This window comes from Lepidothrix coronata, unplaced genomic scaffold (assembly GCF_001604755.1).
Source record: "Lepidothrix coronata isolate B3197 unplaced genomic scaffold, Lepidothrix_coronata-1.0 Scaffold2, whole genome shotgun sequence".
In the NCBI taxonomy this organism is placed as follows: Eukaryota; Metazoa; Chordata; class Aves; order Passeriformes; family Pipridae; genus Lepidothrix; species Lepidothrix coronata.
The window spans coordinates 1,745,759-1,758,676 of NW_016690182.1; the positions used below are offsets into that span (position 1 = coordinate 1,745,759).

Consider the following 12,918-nt stretch of genomic DNA (forward strand, 5'->3'; position numbering starts at 1 on the left):
CATGAAGGGTAAAAGAAAACTTAGGAATATCAGATAAGAAATTATTTTAAATTATTGCTGCTGTCAGCCAAGTCAAGGGCTCCCTCAGACTAATAATTGATTTGAAACAAATACGGGGAAACACCTTTGGTAAGAAATAGCACCCAAACAGGAGTAGGTATTCTCCCTCTTGCTGTTTCTGAGCGTGTTTAATGTCATCATTCTGCATGTTGACACAACTTTGGGTGTCAATATCAGACTTTCTCAGTAAGCTGCTCAACCCAGCTTGAAGGACATGAGTTACGGATTTTGCTTGGCACAGTTGCCACAAAAATCAACAAGAGCTGCCTGATTAAGGAGATCATGACTTAAGGTTTACCCTGGATATTTAGGGAAGAGAAGAATGTGAGGATCCACCAGTAAAATATGGCAGTGTTGGTATTAGCAAGGGTTTGACCCTCACAGTCTGGCACAAGCAGTTTTTAGTTAAAATTGTATAAGAACACCGTAAGTGTCCTTTTACTCTGGAATGAAGCTAAACACTACAACACACATAACAAAGATAAATATTTGAAAGCCAGAAGACTGTGTTGGAAAGGACAATGAATACAGTTATGCTTGAAGATCCCAAATGACTCTTAACTAGGACTTCATGCTTTACATCTTCTTTAAATGTTGCCACGTTTTTTCTATTTTTTTCCCCCTTTTTTTTTCCTTTTTTCTTCTTTTTTGGTTTTTTTTGGGTTTTGGGGGTTTTTTTTGGTGCTCACTTTTTTGATAAACATATTTCGAGCTGTAGGAACTGAACCTGAAAATGTTAGCCCAGAAATTTTAAAGATGAATGTTGCATATGTCTAATGTTTACAGGCTAGGAACAGTCACCAAGGGATTTATGCATGTTAGGTCCTATAAAGGATTTAAGTGCCAAAAAGTTCGAGATCCCTGAGCCAGATACATTTTTGTGCAGTGCATGAGACTGAAGCCAGTGTTTCCCTGAGTCAGCGAGGACCTGCCTTGTGTAGTTCCAAACAGAGCTACTGAGGCTGTGGGTCTGTATTCACCTGAGCCCCACGGTCCCTGAGCTCTTCTGAAAGTAGGTCTCTTTGGAAAAAGCTTTTTGAAAAACTGAGCTTGTGTAACCTCAGAAACGAGGCCCAGAGAGAAGAGGTGTCTAGTGATCAACGTGTGTGTGGTTCAGTTCCTTTTTCTCCTTCCAACCACTCAAGAGAGTGGTCATTACTCGACTGTTGGCTATCGGTGTGCTTTGCACTATTTACCTTTCCTCTTGATGCTTTCACCTATAGAAAACAGGCTGTTACACTGGGCTAAAGAACCAGAGGAAAAGTAGCATGAGTTTGTTGCTCAGTAGGTAGAACAGGTGCCTGGAAATAGATTAAAATCATCTCAGGCAGAAGAAGCAATCAAAACTCGTGTGCTGTATAGTAGAGAGTATTCTAAGTTTTGAAAGCAGCTGTATTGCATGTCATGAGGAATCTGATGTTGTGCCTGCCTATTGGAACAAGCCTTGCAAGGGGTTTAGATTTCCAGCTCCTGTTCTGTGGAAAACAGTCATTTGATGTCTGAATTGGGTACCTGAATGCCAGTTCTATTAAACTGAAGACCGGAACTGCTGAGACACACAACTCTGGAATGCTGGTGCCTTGGGAACTTTGAGCCAAGAATGTCACTGTTAACAAAATGTATTCCATGTCAGGCAGCAACAGGGTAAAAGTGTCCAGGATCATTTGTTTGGGGTTTTTTTCAATTTAAGTAGAATTCAGACACACAAGATTTCATTGGCCCAGGTCTCAACATCTGTTTCTACAATCTGATGACACTGATGTAACTTCTTTTTACTTCTGACATACAGAATCAGTTCCTTTAAACACTGCAATGTACTGACCATGAGGATTGTTCTTGGTACACAGGGAATAAGTTGGCCAACACTGTTTCTGGAGAAGACTGCTGTGGTTCAGAACTGTGTGGATACACACAGCATGACTGATAGTTGACTGGAAAGCTCTTACTTTGACAATTTCCTAATTAGTTTTGCAAAATAGGTTGGAGAATGTGGATGATAGTCTTTTTATGCTTATATTTTTCTACAGTTATAACTAGATAATAAAAGAAATTTGGTTAACTTTAAAGGCCAAATCTTCTGCTATTCACATGTAACAGACCCTTTTCAATCTCTAGCCCAGTGGTTCACAATGCAAATGCCCATTTAAGATTTAGTCACACTTCTATGTTAATTCAATGACAACATTTTTTGTATAAAGGGGTCCAAAGGTGACAAGGAAAACTAATAAAACTCTAGGCTGTTTCTTCTTTTTCTGCTTCTTGCTTCTCATTGTTTTCAGGTGTTCCAGGGGCTGTTGTTTCATCAACACTCGGGTATTCCATTGTTGCATTGCTCGATGGAACTGTGGTCGCAGGAATGTTTTCTTCATTAGGTACCTGAACATAGTCTGCATTGGATTGTTTCTGAGCCATTTCTCTGCAGGAAGACAGGATTAGGATTATGATTTCACACATGTCGAAATCCCATGTACACGAGAGTCTCTCAAAAGGAGAGTATTTGCTGTCTAAACAGTAACCCCCTCTTTATTATGACTGTGTAAAAAGGTAACAACATCCCTGCTGCTGAGACAGAAAGAGTGACAGAATATTTGCTAATAAGACCTCTACATCACTGAATTAAGTAATGCCGTTAGAATAAAATTAATTTTATTATGTTTAAATGCTACTCCAGGAAAGTGGAAAGGGAAACTGAGCAATGGCAAACAATGTCTGAGGAGGGGTAGCAAAACATACTGCTTGGTGTGAGCTTTCTGGGAAATTCCATGCAGATGTGGTGTCCCATTGAAGTGCATAAAAATAGAGTGCAGTCAGAAAAGAATTATGGAAAGGCTGAGATCTAGAAAAATATTCTAAAATATATTGGGTATTTTAGAAAATACTGAAATCTAGAAAAATATTTTTAGTAACAAGTATTCATTCCATTTGTGTCACCAAAACAATAATAAACTCCCAATATTGAAGCACTGTCACATGCAGAAAAATATCAAGTGCTAGTAGATTAATTCAATGCAGTAAGATTTATTAGGATCTGAGCACAAAATTAAATGGTAATGCTACTCAGTTGAAAGCAGAAATGAGGTGCATGAGTGACTGGCCACTGGTCTGGGTTAGCAGAATTCCATATCAGGAAGTCATAGCCCTGTGCTACAGAAAGTAACAATTTTTTCCTGGCCTCAGCTGCATGTATTCATTTAGCATTTAACATCGTGGGGCTAAATACATTCTGTATAGCACACAAGATTATCTCTATTCTGAAGATTTGGCCATTTAAGGTAAAAATGAGCAACCAAAGCACAGAGGAAAAAACATCTCCAGAGCAGCATCAAAATGGACGTTCTGGGCTCCATTCTGTTGCCTAAACCTTGTGTTTCCTGTGATTTGAGATGCTTTGGAGTATCCCAAGTGTGTGTCCTGTAATTTCAGATAGCACTGAAATGAGTCCTCTGTGTTTAAATCCTGGTAAGTTTGCTGAGGCTACCCTTAGCTGCTGTTTCTTTTTTACTCCCTCCACCCACCGGTCACAGACCCCATTAACTTTTAAATATTAAGAGCTGGTTTTCTAACTTGCCACTTTTAGCATGTGTTGTTTAAAAACATTTACTTCACTGTTTTAGATACTGCTAAGTGGTAGCTGCCTGTTAACATAGGGAAGAGGGTAATGGCAACTTCTGTTACGAGAGCAACAGGGGAAAAGTCCCACAAAAGCAAATGTTCTCACTCTAGAAAGTTTTCTCAAAACTTGTATTATTTACCCTTCAAAAATGTTTAGAGTAATTGCATTTCACTTTAGTTCTGGATTACCTGGAGTGCTTTATAGAAATATTTGTCTTAAAATGAAGCAAACAGAAATTCTTACTGCATCTCATTATTTGGAGACTTCCTATTTTTTGCCTTCTTGGTTAAGACCCAGACGATAATGCAAATGATAGCAGCTGCCAGGATCGCTCCAATTAATGCTCCAGCAACAATAGCACTGTCTGAATCTGGAAAGAAAAAAAAAGATTACTTTACTTTTAAAAGTAGTAATATAGCAAAATCCAATGGAAATTTATTGCAAGAGCTTTTAGCAGAAAGAAGGCATTGGATTCAAAGAACTCTTTCCAGGGGGGAGGCCAAAGGAAAGTGAGAATTATGCTTATGTGATCTTTGTTGCCTCCTTTCTTGTTGGTTAGCTCCCTATCCCAACAAAGTCTCTCTTTATGTCTGGCTATGGGAAACATTAGGCTGTAACACTCACAGTAGGTAAAAGCCTTTGCTCTTCAGTCCTTGCAAACACATTCTGAAATTCAAGCTACCTTTATTTCTGCCTTTCAGCTGAGATATAAAATGTGTGCTCTGATCATTTGTGAGCCTCCAAAGCCTTTTATTTCCACTTCAGTGCAGCTTCCAGCTCTGACCTGCTATTTTCAGGTCATAGTCCACTGAATCATTGAGTGACCATTTCGTGGACATCTCTCATGGCTGGTTGTACAACATAGGCTTGGCTCTTGTTAAATATTACTGGTTCTGTGAAAAATATGCATGCAGGTGTGGTTGACCACTGCTTGAGAACACTCAGGATAAGGTATTTTTCTGTGACTGCAGTATTTTTAGCCAGTGGTTACATCTACAGTGCTTCAGTCCTTGTACTACCATGTTTCAGTGATGGTTTTAATTTCTGGGCTAAGGGGACCTCAGTGAGACTGGTGGCTGGAAGATGTTGCTCAAAACTCCATGTCTGTCCATTCTCAGTAAAGGCTCTGCGGTCAGAACCAGGTCCAGCTCCTGCTCCCTGTGGGAATTAAGCTGGAGATGTTAAAACCAGTTTTCTAGGTCAGTGTAAATTCTGGGCATGCCTGGATGAAAACTCCGGAGCTCTCCAAATCCTGTTCTGTTCTTACTTGAAAAAAAAATAATCTATGCTTCAAAGCTGTTAGAGCATTCTCCTGCAAGCTGTGCATGTCCTACATCAGAGATGTGACTACTTTCACGTGTTAAACTCACGTTTTGCTGTTAGGTCAAGCTCACAGGAGCTGTTCCCCAGGACGTTGCTGGCTACGCACCGGTAATAGCCAGTTTCAAAGGTGGTGAGATTGCCAATGTAAAGAATGCCAGTGTTTGGATCTGTGACAGACAGGGAACAGGTACAAGTTACTGTTTGTATTCTGTAGAGGCAAACAGTTCTCTGTAGTTGGTAACACTGAGAGCTACTCAGAGATTAGAAACAGGGTTTTCTGATTATTTGGTTATTTGGGGTTTTTTTATATTCTTTTAATAAAAAACATTTATCTTCCTTGAAAATTGCTCCAGTGGATTCTGCAAAGGCATAAATATTTCTCCCATTTTAACAATTTAAAGTAATGGCATAGATAAGACTTTAACATGCCACACATTTTTTTATTAAATAGGAAAAGTGTCCTTTGTTTTTGACAGCTGTTGGTCAACTTGAATAAGTAAAAATACGATTTTGTGACATTCACCATCAGAGGAGGATAAATTTTAATTAGCCTATGTGATACACAGTGTTTGAAATGTTGGTACTAGGGAATTTCAGGTCTTGTACACAGTACAAGAGTCCTTTAGTTACGCACTAAGTTGTTCAGTCACAGGCTTGAGGGTGTTCTCCTCGACTTTGTACCAGCGGTAGGTGGGATGAGGCAATCCCTCTTCACATCTGCACAGGAGGTAGATCAGATGCCCTTTTTCAGGTGTTCCTTCTACTTTGCAGAAAGGTGTTGATGGTTTGACTGTAAAATAACAATGAGGAGAAGAGACACATCATGAGTGCATAGCTGGGGCTGCAGTAATCCACCTCGAGTTCTGGTACTGTGCTGCAATTCTCAGTTAAGAACTGAACCTCATTTACAGATTTCCATCCATGATCAGAGTCTTATTTATGGATCTGACCAAAGCCTCTTCCATAAAAAAATGAGTAATATTAAATATATGTACATGGCCTAGGATACAGTTTGCATACTAACTGTTATTATGGAGGTGTTGAGACAAAGACTATCAATTACTTTCATTATAATGGGGCACTCACTATTTGTGATACACCATTCTGCCACACAGAAGCATCATTTTTTTTAGGGACATGGCATGAGCTTTTCCACAGAAAGGGAGAGGATCAAGGCTTGATTCTTCAGTATATTACAGCTGTGGAAGAAATAAATCAACTATAGTTCTGTTAAAAAATATATCTGTTTTGATTTCATTTCCTCACTTTTCGCACAAGGTAGGATTCTGTCTTCACTTACACCTATTGTTTTTCATTTCCTATCCACAGAAATGCTGCTGTTGTGGTTCTTTTGAGCACTGTCAGGGAAACTCTACCATCCATTGATGAGCTCAGCCCAATTTTGTGTGCATAAATGAACAACTTTTCTTGGTTTTTGTGTGAAAATTGCAATCTCTAACTCAACTGCTCCAAGATTTACTACTCATTTTGGGAATTTTAGATAAGAATTATCTGTGGTACTTTGATTTTTCAGAGAATGAGTTTACATATATCTTTTTCTTATTCCTGGAAAACAGGCAAGTGAGGTTGGAATTATGTTCTTTTATGACTGTGATTTGTCAGTCTGACCTTGTATGAATTCTCAAGATAATCAGTGATTAGATGAGGTTAGTACAAACTTTTATCTTATTAAGATGTAAAATATCTCTTTCCACTGCTTTTCATCCTTTCTGTCCTGCCTGTTCATGTTTGAACTACTGTTTTTTCCCATCCACAACACACTTTCTACTACTTCCATCCAACACATCCTAAGTTTCTAGAGCTCTTGGGAATTGGTGTGAGCCAGAACTCTTGGGCTGTACTACTGCCTCTCCCTAGCTTTATGCAAGTCACCATGACCAACATTAGGTAAAATTAGTGAAGTTTTGGTCTTTTGGGTGCTGCATCTAATGATTTCAGAGAGAAGTTGTTCCTCCCAGCTAAAAGGGTGTTTTATTTTAATCAAAGCTAGTATCAGTCTGTTTTCCAACGTGAAAAACTGAGTGAAGCTGGGTAAGTCCAGCTACCCTCTTACCTGCTCACATTAAGTTTTTAAGTTTTAAGTTTTTGAGAGCACAAAGTGAATCCGAAGGCCACTGGTGGGAGAGTGAGATTTGGCTGCAGGTCAGGCAAGGGTAGCTGTGGAGTGGCAGCAGGTCCTCTCTGGCTGGAAGCTAGAGGGCACCCAGGCTCTGCCTGCCTCCAGAGCCCTGGGAAGCATCTGCGCCAGTGCATCTGGGAGCCTTTTCTCTGCATCACGGGCCTTGTTTACCACAGTTCTGTTCTGTTATTCCCTCTGGCCCTACGTGTTCTGAGCAGTGTTTCATAACATGGGAAGAAAACGAACGACACAGCAGCAGAGAGGGAAGGCACTTACCCAGCACATTGACAATCACAGATTTTTGACTCTGTCCAGCATCGCCCTGAGGGCTGAAAACTTCACAGGTGTAGGAACCAGTGTCTGAGGGCTGCATGTTGGAGATTGTTATTGATGCATTCCCTGGACCTGTTGCAGCTGTTATCCTGTTCTTAAATGCTCCATAGGAGTAAGACTGGCCTCCTGAATAATAATAGATCTGTGATAAAGAATCAATTGTTAGTTTAATGACAAGAGATCTTCTTGCTGCTTGCTTTGGTACTCATAAGATTGTTGATTTCTGATGAAGCCAAGCAGTGTCACCCCGTCTTGCCCCTTTTCCCAAGAAAGCAGAAATAAAAACATTATACATTTGAATGTATATTTGTAATGGTTCTTAAAAGACAAGCTTTTCAGAATTGGCATTTTTAATTTTGTAATTGACAGTAATGAGATCGAAGCACAGACTGATGCATTTGCAAAACAAAGGTGAGACCACTGACCATCATATGAAAATTCTATGAAAAAATGCTAAGTCCTGGACAGTGAATAGTGGTATCAATTGAAGTACTGATAATTTGTGATATTATTAATAAGTGGCTCAACAGAAGGTTATGGCAAGGATGGGCCTGTCATTGCAAAAACTGGGTGACAGTTCCCCAGCGTCTACATGCACAAACTAGGCAAAGTGAACAGTTCCAGCACACTCAGTCATTTCTTTAAGATGGTGAGAGGTAACCATATAGAATTACAGGTTGTGACCCAAATGGATATACCATTGTTCCTCCTGACATTTCAGAATCAGCAGTGTAAATGTATTTATTGAACTAACAGCATGTTTTTTAATTGAAATAGTGGGAAAATGCTTGTAGGAAAAAGCTTCACAAACTCCTCTGAAATGCCATTCACACCTGACTAGTGTCAAAATTTTCTTTTGGCCAAAGTTCTCTGCCTTCTGGGGACACTGCAGATCCCTGGGCAACAAGTATAATTTGCTTTACTTTGCAGATCAACTGATTGCATTTTGAATTAAGAATATTTATTCTTAATTCTATTTATCCACCCTGATATGGTGTTGACTGAAGTCTTTAAGCAATGTTATCTGAAAGCCTTTATTAGCTTAAGGCAAGGTACACCCCAAAACTGTCAGAGCACAGCTGGTTTATGCAATGATACAGCTTTGAAATGAAGGTCAGAACCCAGGCTGCATAGCACCAGCAGCTCCAGGACTGCAGCCTGGCCCCATCTCAAGTGCAGTTTTGCACACTCCTCAGCCAGACTTTATCTTTCCCTGCCCCAGGATTACAAACACCAGGTACAGTTGATGCAGGGCTCTGAACACCAAAGCATTCCCCAGGTGTGGAACCCTGGTGTTGCAGTGAGGAAGCATAAGAGGTCCAGGGTTAGCACAGTGACAGACTCGGTTACAAAGTCTGCTGAACAGCTGGAGAGACCCCCTAGTTTCCATTATGTCATGTGATACCATCAGTTTTCAAATTGATTTTATGCTTTGCAAATGTTTAGAGATGTATCTCTATTGCAGAACTAATGTCTGGATGCACACTCAGTGTATTCCCCAGGGAAGGAGAATATTCAAATAGGGAGTTTGGTTTAAACAAATTGCTCATCAAAAACCTGGTCTGCCTGGAATTACAAAAACACACTGGCCACACTGGTCTCATTCTACGTTTATCTGAGTATGAGCAACTGTATTAAGTTACAAGAACTGTGACTTCTGACTTCAGACTCCTCTTAAGCTGATGTCCCTAGATAGCTCTCAACAGTGATGGGCTGGATTTCCATCTCCATTCCATGAAGCTTCCATCAGCTCTTTACACTAATGTGAAATTAGGTTCTACAATGATCTAAATGAAGTAACCTGTGTCTTACCACAGCATGAGAGGAGTGACAGGCCCTTCATACCCTACTAAAAGGCCTGATTGCTGGAAAAAGGGGCTAAATTCTACTCAGTCTAACTCAGAGTGATGTGGGATTTATGTGAGAGTAGCGGGAGGTGCCCACTGAGAATTAGCTTAGCTACAGCACATGTCCTGGGAAATAGGACTGTCATTGAGTCTGAAATGCAGTCAGGGCATGCCAATAAACACAATAGAGGAGCAAGTGCTCCTTGGTATATTTGACCTGAAGTCAGGGTGAACAACGTGTTTAAGTCCTCATACAATGCACTGAGAAATGAATTCCCCGTGTTCTCTCCTTCTGATTGAATGAATGCAGGGAAAATATTTTGTGTACACTGCTAAATCTGAGGCAGGTGTCAACACAGCAGAGACTATTTTTTTTCTTCCTGGATTTAAACAGAGTCTTTCTGGGTTGTTGGTTTTTTTTTTGTTTCAAGTATGAACATAAAGGCAATGGAACATCCTCAGGTAATGCATTCAGTTCCTCTGCAGGCTCCTGCCTGTTCTCTGTTCTGCTCCTGTTCGATGCTTATCTTGCTGGCTCTGGAGTTCATTGCCTGAAGGAAGGTGGTAAACACCAAAAAGGCTGAGTAATGTTGTGATTAATTACTGAGTGTATATCTTGTCCCAGAGGTATGATTGAATTGTGTACACAGGAAATTTGATTTAAGAGGAACATGTTTTAGTTAATTGGCTGTGAATTCACAGCCCATTTTAAACAATACACTCAAAATGGCTATTTTAAACCCTTGTTCAAAGTGGGTTTATGCTGTCCTTGAAAATCTTGTTCCTGGCTCTCAAAAAACTGAAATTAAAATCTTTGCAAAAATGTTTCTGTTCCAATTCAAGAGTAAAAAAACTTGTTTTCTGTTGAAGATATGGAAGACTATTTTTGGGCAACTGACAGTTAATGTTTCCTCCTACAAACACACATCTCATTGACATTTCTTTCCATTTTACCTAAAATGTCTGTATGGAAAAACTGTATTTAGTCAATGGTAGACTTCTTCTGGAAGCCTTTTAATCTGATGTGATAAATATATTTTAAGTGCACCGTCTTGAATGCAAAAAAATACGAAAGAAATCTGTGCTTCTCTTGAAAAAATACACTTTTCATGTCCTGAAGCAAATCATGAGTAGCTCTAGTGGAGTCGATGATTTACCAGAGTATAAACAATTTCGAGGGTGCAGTAATGATTGCTGCTTCTCCTTACCAGCTAGTTTGCTCAGGCATGTTTTTATATTAACGGTGCCTTTTCACATTTCATGGCAGCAGCTGCCTGGGATGACTAATCAAACAACTGACTGCAAAGAAGAGCTGAGATTATCACTCCTAAAACTGCTGTCCTTAATAACTTCACAATCTGAGACACCAGTTTCTGCAAAGCAGCCAAGTTGCCCAGAAAACATCTCCCTGACCTTAGAAAGGGTTGCAGTTCAGATGGTTATTCATCCTGTGGGCCAGGTGGTGCCTGGAGCTGCTCTCAGCAGCCATCCATCCTTGTGGGCTTTCTAAGGCAGTGGTGCAGTTACTCTGCATTTCCACAGCCAGTTTCTGCTGCAGCCAAGAAAAGGATTTTGCCCCATAGGCTTCCATAAGTCCATTATTCGTGTACCTGTTTGGAGCAGCTGGGTTACAAACAGACCAGGGAATTGGGAATGATCATACTCATTTGGAAGAAAATCTTGATAATCTCAATGCACTCCAGATGCTGGAGACAATATTATCTGTGTCCCAAATTCTGGGGGATCTGGTACATGAAATCACATGTGCTTTTCTTCTCCTTTAGCCTGACTTGTGGAAAGGATGCTCCTCTTCTAGAGGGATGATGAGGAAAGTTTTTGCCTTCAGAGGAAGCAGTTGGCAAAGCTGATGCTGAGTTGAAGATTTTCATAAGCTGCCAGATGTTTGGCAGCGTGTAAGGAACCCAACTGCAGGTTTTCTTTATACAAATTCTATAGAAATATCTTCCTTAGGGTGTGGAGGGGGCGTGTGAGAAAGCAGTCAGTAAATTAGGAGAAACATGCTCCCATCTGCTTCCTTTCTTCTCAGGACAGGACAAATATATACTAGGATTTGCATAAATATGTGTCATTCAAATCTCTTTGGATGGACTCATTCATAACTTCCAGGTCAATACTCCTCCCAACCCCCATCTCCTGGAGTCACAGCATCACATTGCTGTACATGCCCCGTGCATATGGATATCAGAGCTATAAGATGAGATGTACTTGAAGATGTGTTAGAAAATGTCCACTGAATCTCCACAGAACTTTTGACTTCCTGACTGGGGGGCAGTTTCAGGACATGACTTCCTTTCCAATTCCCTCCCCCAGCCCCTTTCCCCACCAGCACATGCAAAGCTGTAGCATCCTGTTCCATGACGTTTCTCAAGGCTGATGGATTCAGTGTGTGACTCACAGTCTTTGCCTGGAGAGCTGGAAAGCTCAGGCCCCATCATTGGGTTGGTTTGTCATTTTCTGTTTGACATTTTCTCAAGCTACCAGAAAAAGAACTGTTAAAGTCTCTTTCTCACTGATAAAAGCAGAGGAAGACTGGTTTGAGATCGTGATCTCATTCTGAATTCTGAGGACAGACAGAATTTATAAAATAACAACAAGGTAAAAAATTTTCATCACTCCCCTAAGCATCTTACCATCTAATTAGAGAACAAATGCCACACACTGAGAGTGTTAATGAAGGCCCGAGGCTCAGATTCTGAACTCAAGTAGATAAGAAAGGAAATGCTTACACGTGCATTGGTTTCTTTGACAGTGTGTCACATGATTTGGTCTGGGCCCAAATGCCTCACATTCATCCACAGCTTCTTTTCACACATTTTTGCCAAAACTCTGATCTGCTAGAAGGTAGTAGGGATATTATATCCTGCATTACTGGGGTTTTTGCATGGGTAATCAAGGGTGTTAACAGCGACTAGAAGTGTCTTGTTGCAATAGCGCATTAGTAGAAGAGAAAAGGGAAGGAGTCAGAAGCCTTTAGAGGATTAATCATTCAGCAGCTTTAACTGGTGCAGAATACTTTTGAGGAGCAGCTCTTTGATGTTCTCATAGTATCGTTCTTGGGGCTGAGCTATTAGTAAATAATTCCTACAGTGCATCAAGCACAAACATGTTTTCTCAGTGCCTTTGGTGTAACTGCTCTTCAGCAGTTATTATTAGAGCTCAGTTTACATTGGGCTGTGCCCTGTACTTCATGGTGAGACAGGAATCCCACTGCAGTCAAAGAGACTTTGGAATGGATTACAGCTGGAACGCTGAGCTGACAGCTGAGAGGAAGCCAGTTCAGCAGGCAGCTCTGTGTCCTCTGTATCCACTGCATCTCAAAATGTTTTTGTATTCTATAAAGGAGATCCGGGATGATTTTTTTTTTTCCTGTGTAAATATGTAGTCCCAAATTTGGGCTATCCAGACTTGCTTACATTCATCCCAGAGACTCCTGGTGTGTGGATATGCCCTTCAGGTACCCTTTGGGTAGAATATTCCTGAAGGTGCTAATTCAGCCACCTAGAATATCTGTGGTGGAAAAAAAAAACAACAAACAACCAACAGCTAAATCCAAAATAATTTTGATAGAGAAAAATGCAATA

At 40.4% G+C, this 12,918-nt stretch overlaps 1 protein-coding gene across 1 annotated transcript in view; it reads right to left on the reverse strand.

Annotated features, from left to right (window-relative positions):
- Positions 1 to 1,538: 1,538 nt before the first annotated feature.
- Positions 1,539 to 12,918, reverse strand: part of VSIG1 (V-set and immunoglobulin domain containing 1) — a 21,715-nt gene continuing 10,335 nt past the window's right edge. Inside the window, exons 3-7 of the mRNA XM_017819121.1 lie at positions 7,413 to 7,611; positions 5,631 to 5,786; positions 5,044 to 5,163; positions 3,917 to 4,043; positions 1,539 to 2,476 (exon numbers count right to left, since the gene is read on the reverse strand). Coding sequence (XP_017674610.1) covers positions 2,293 to 2,476; positions 3,917 to 4,043; positions 5,044 to 5,163; positions 5,631 to 5,786; positions 7,413 to 7,611 — 786 coding nt within the window. The 3' untranslated portion in view covers positions 1,539 to 2,292. The remainder of the gene's footprint in view (positions 2,477 to 3,916; positions 4,044 to 5,043; positions 5,164 to 5,630; positions 5,787 to 7,412; positions 7,612 to 12,918) is intronic.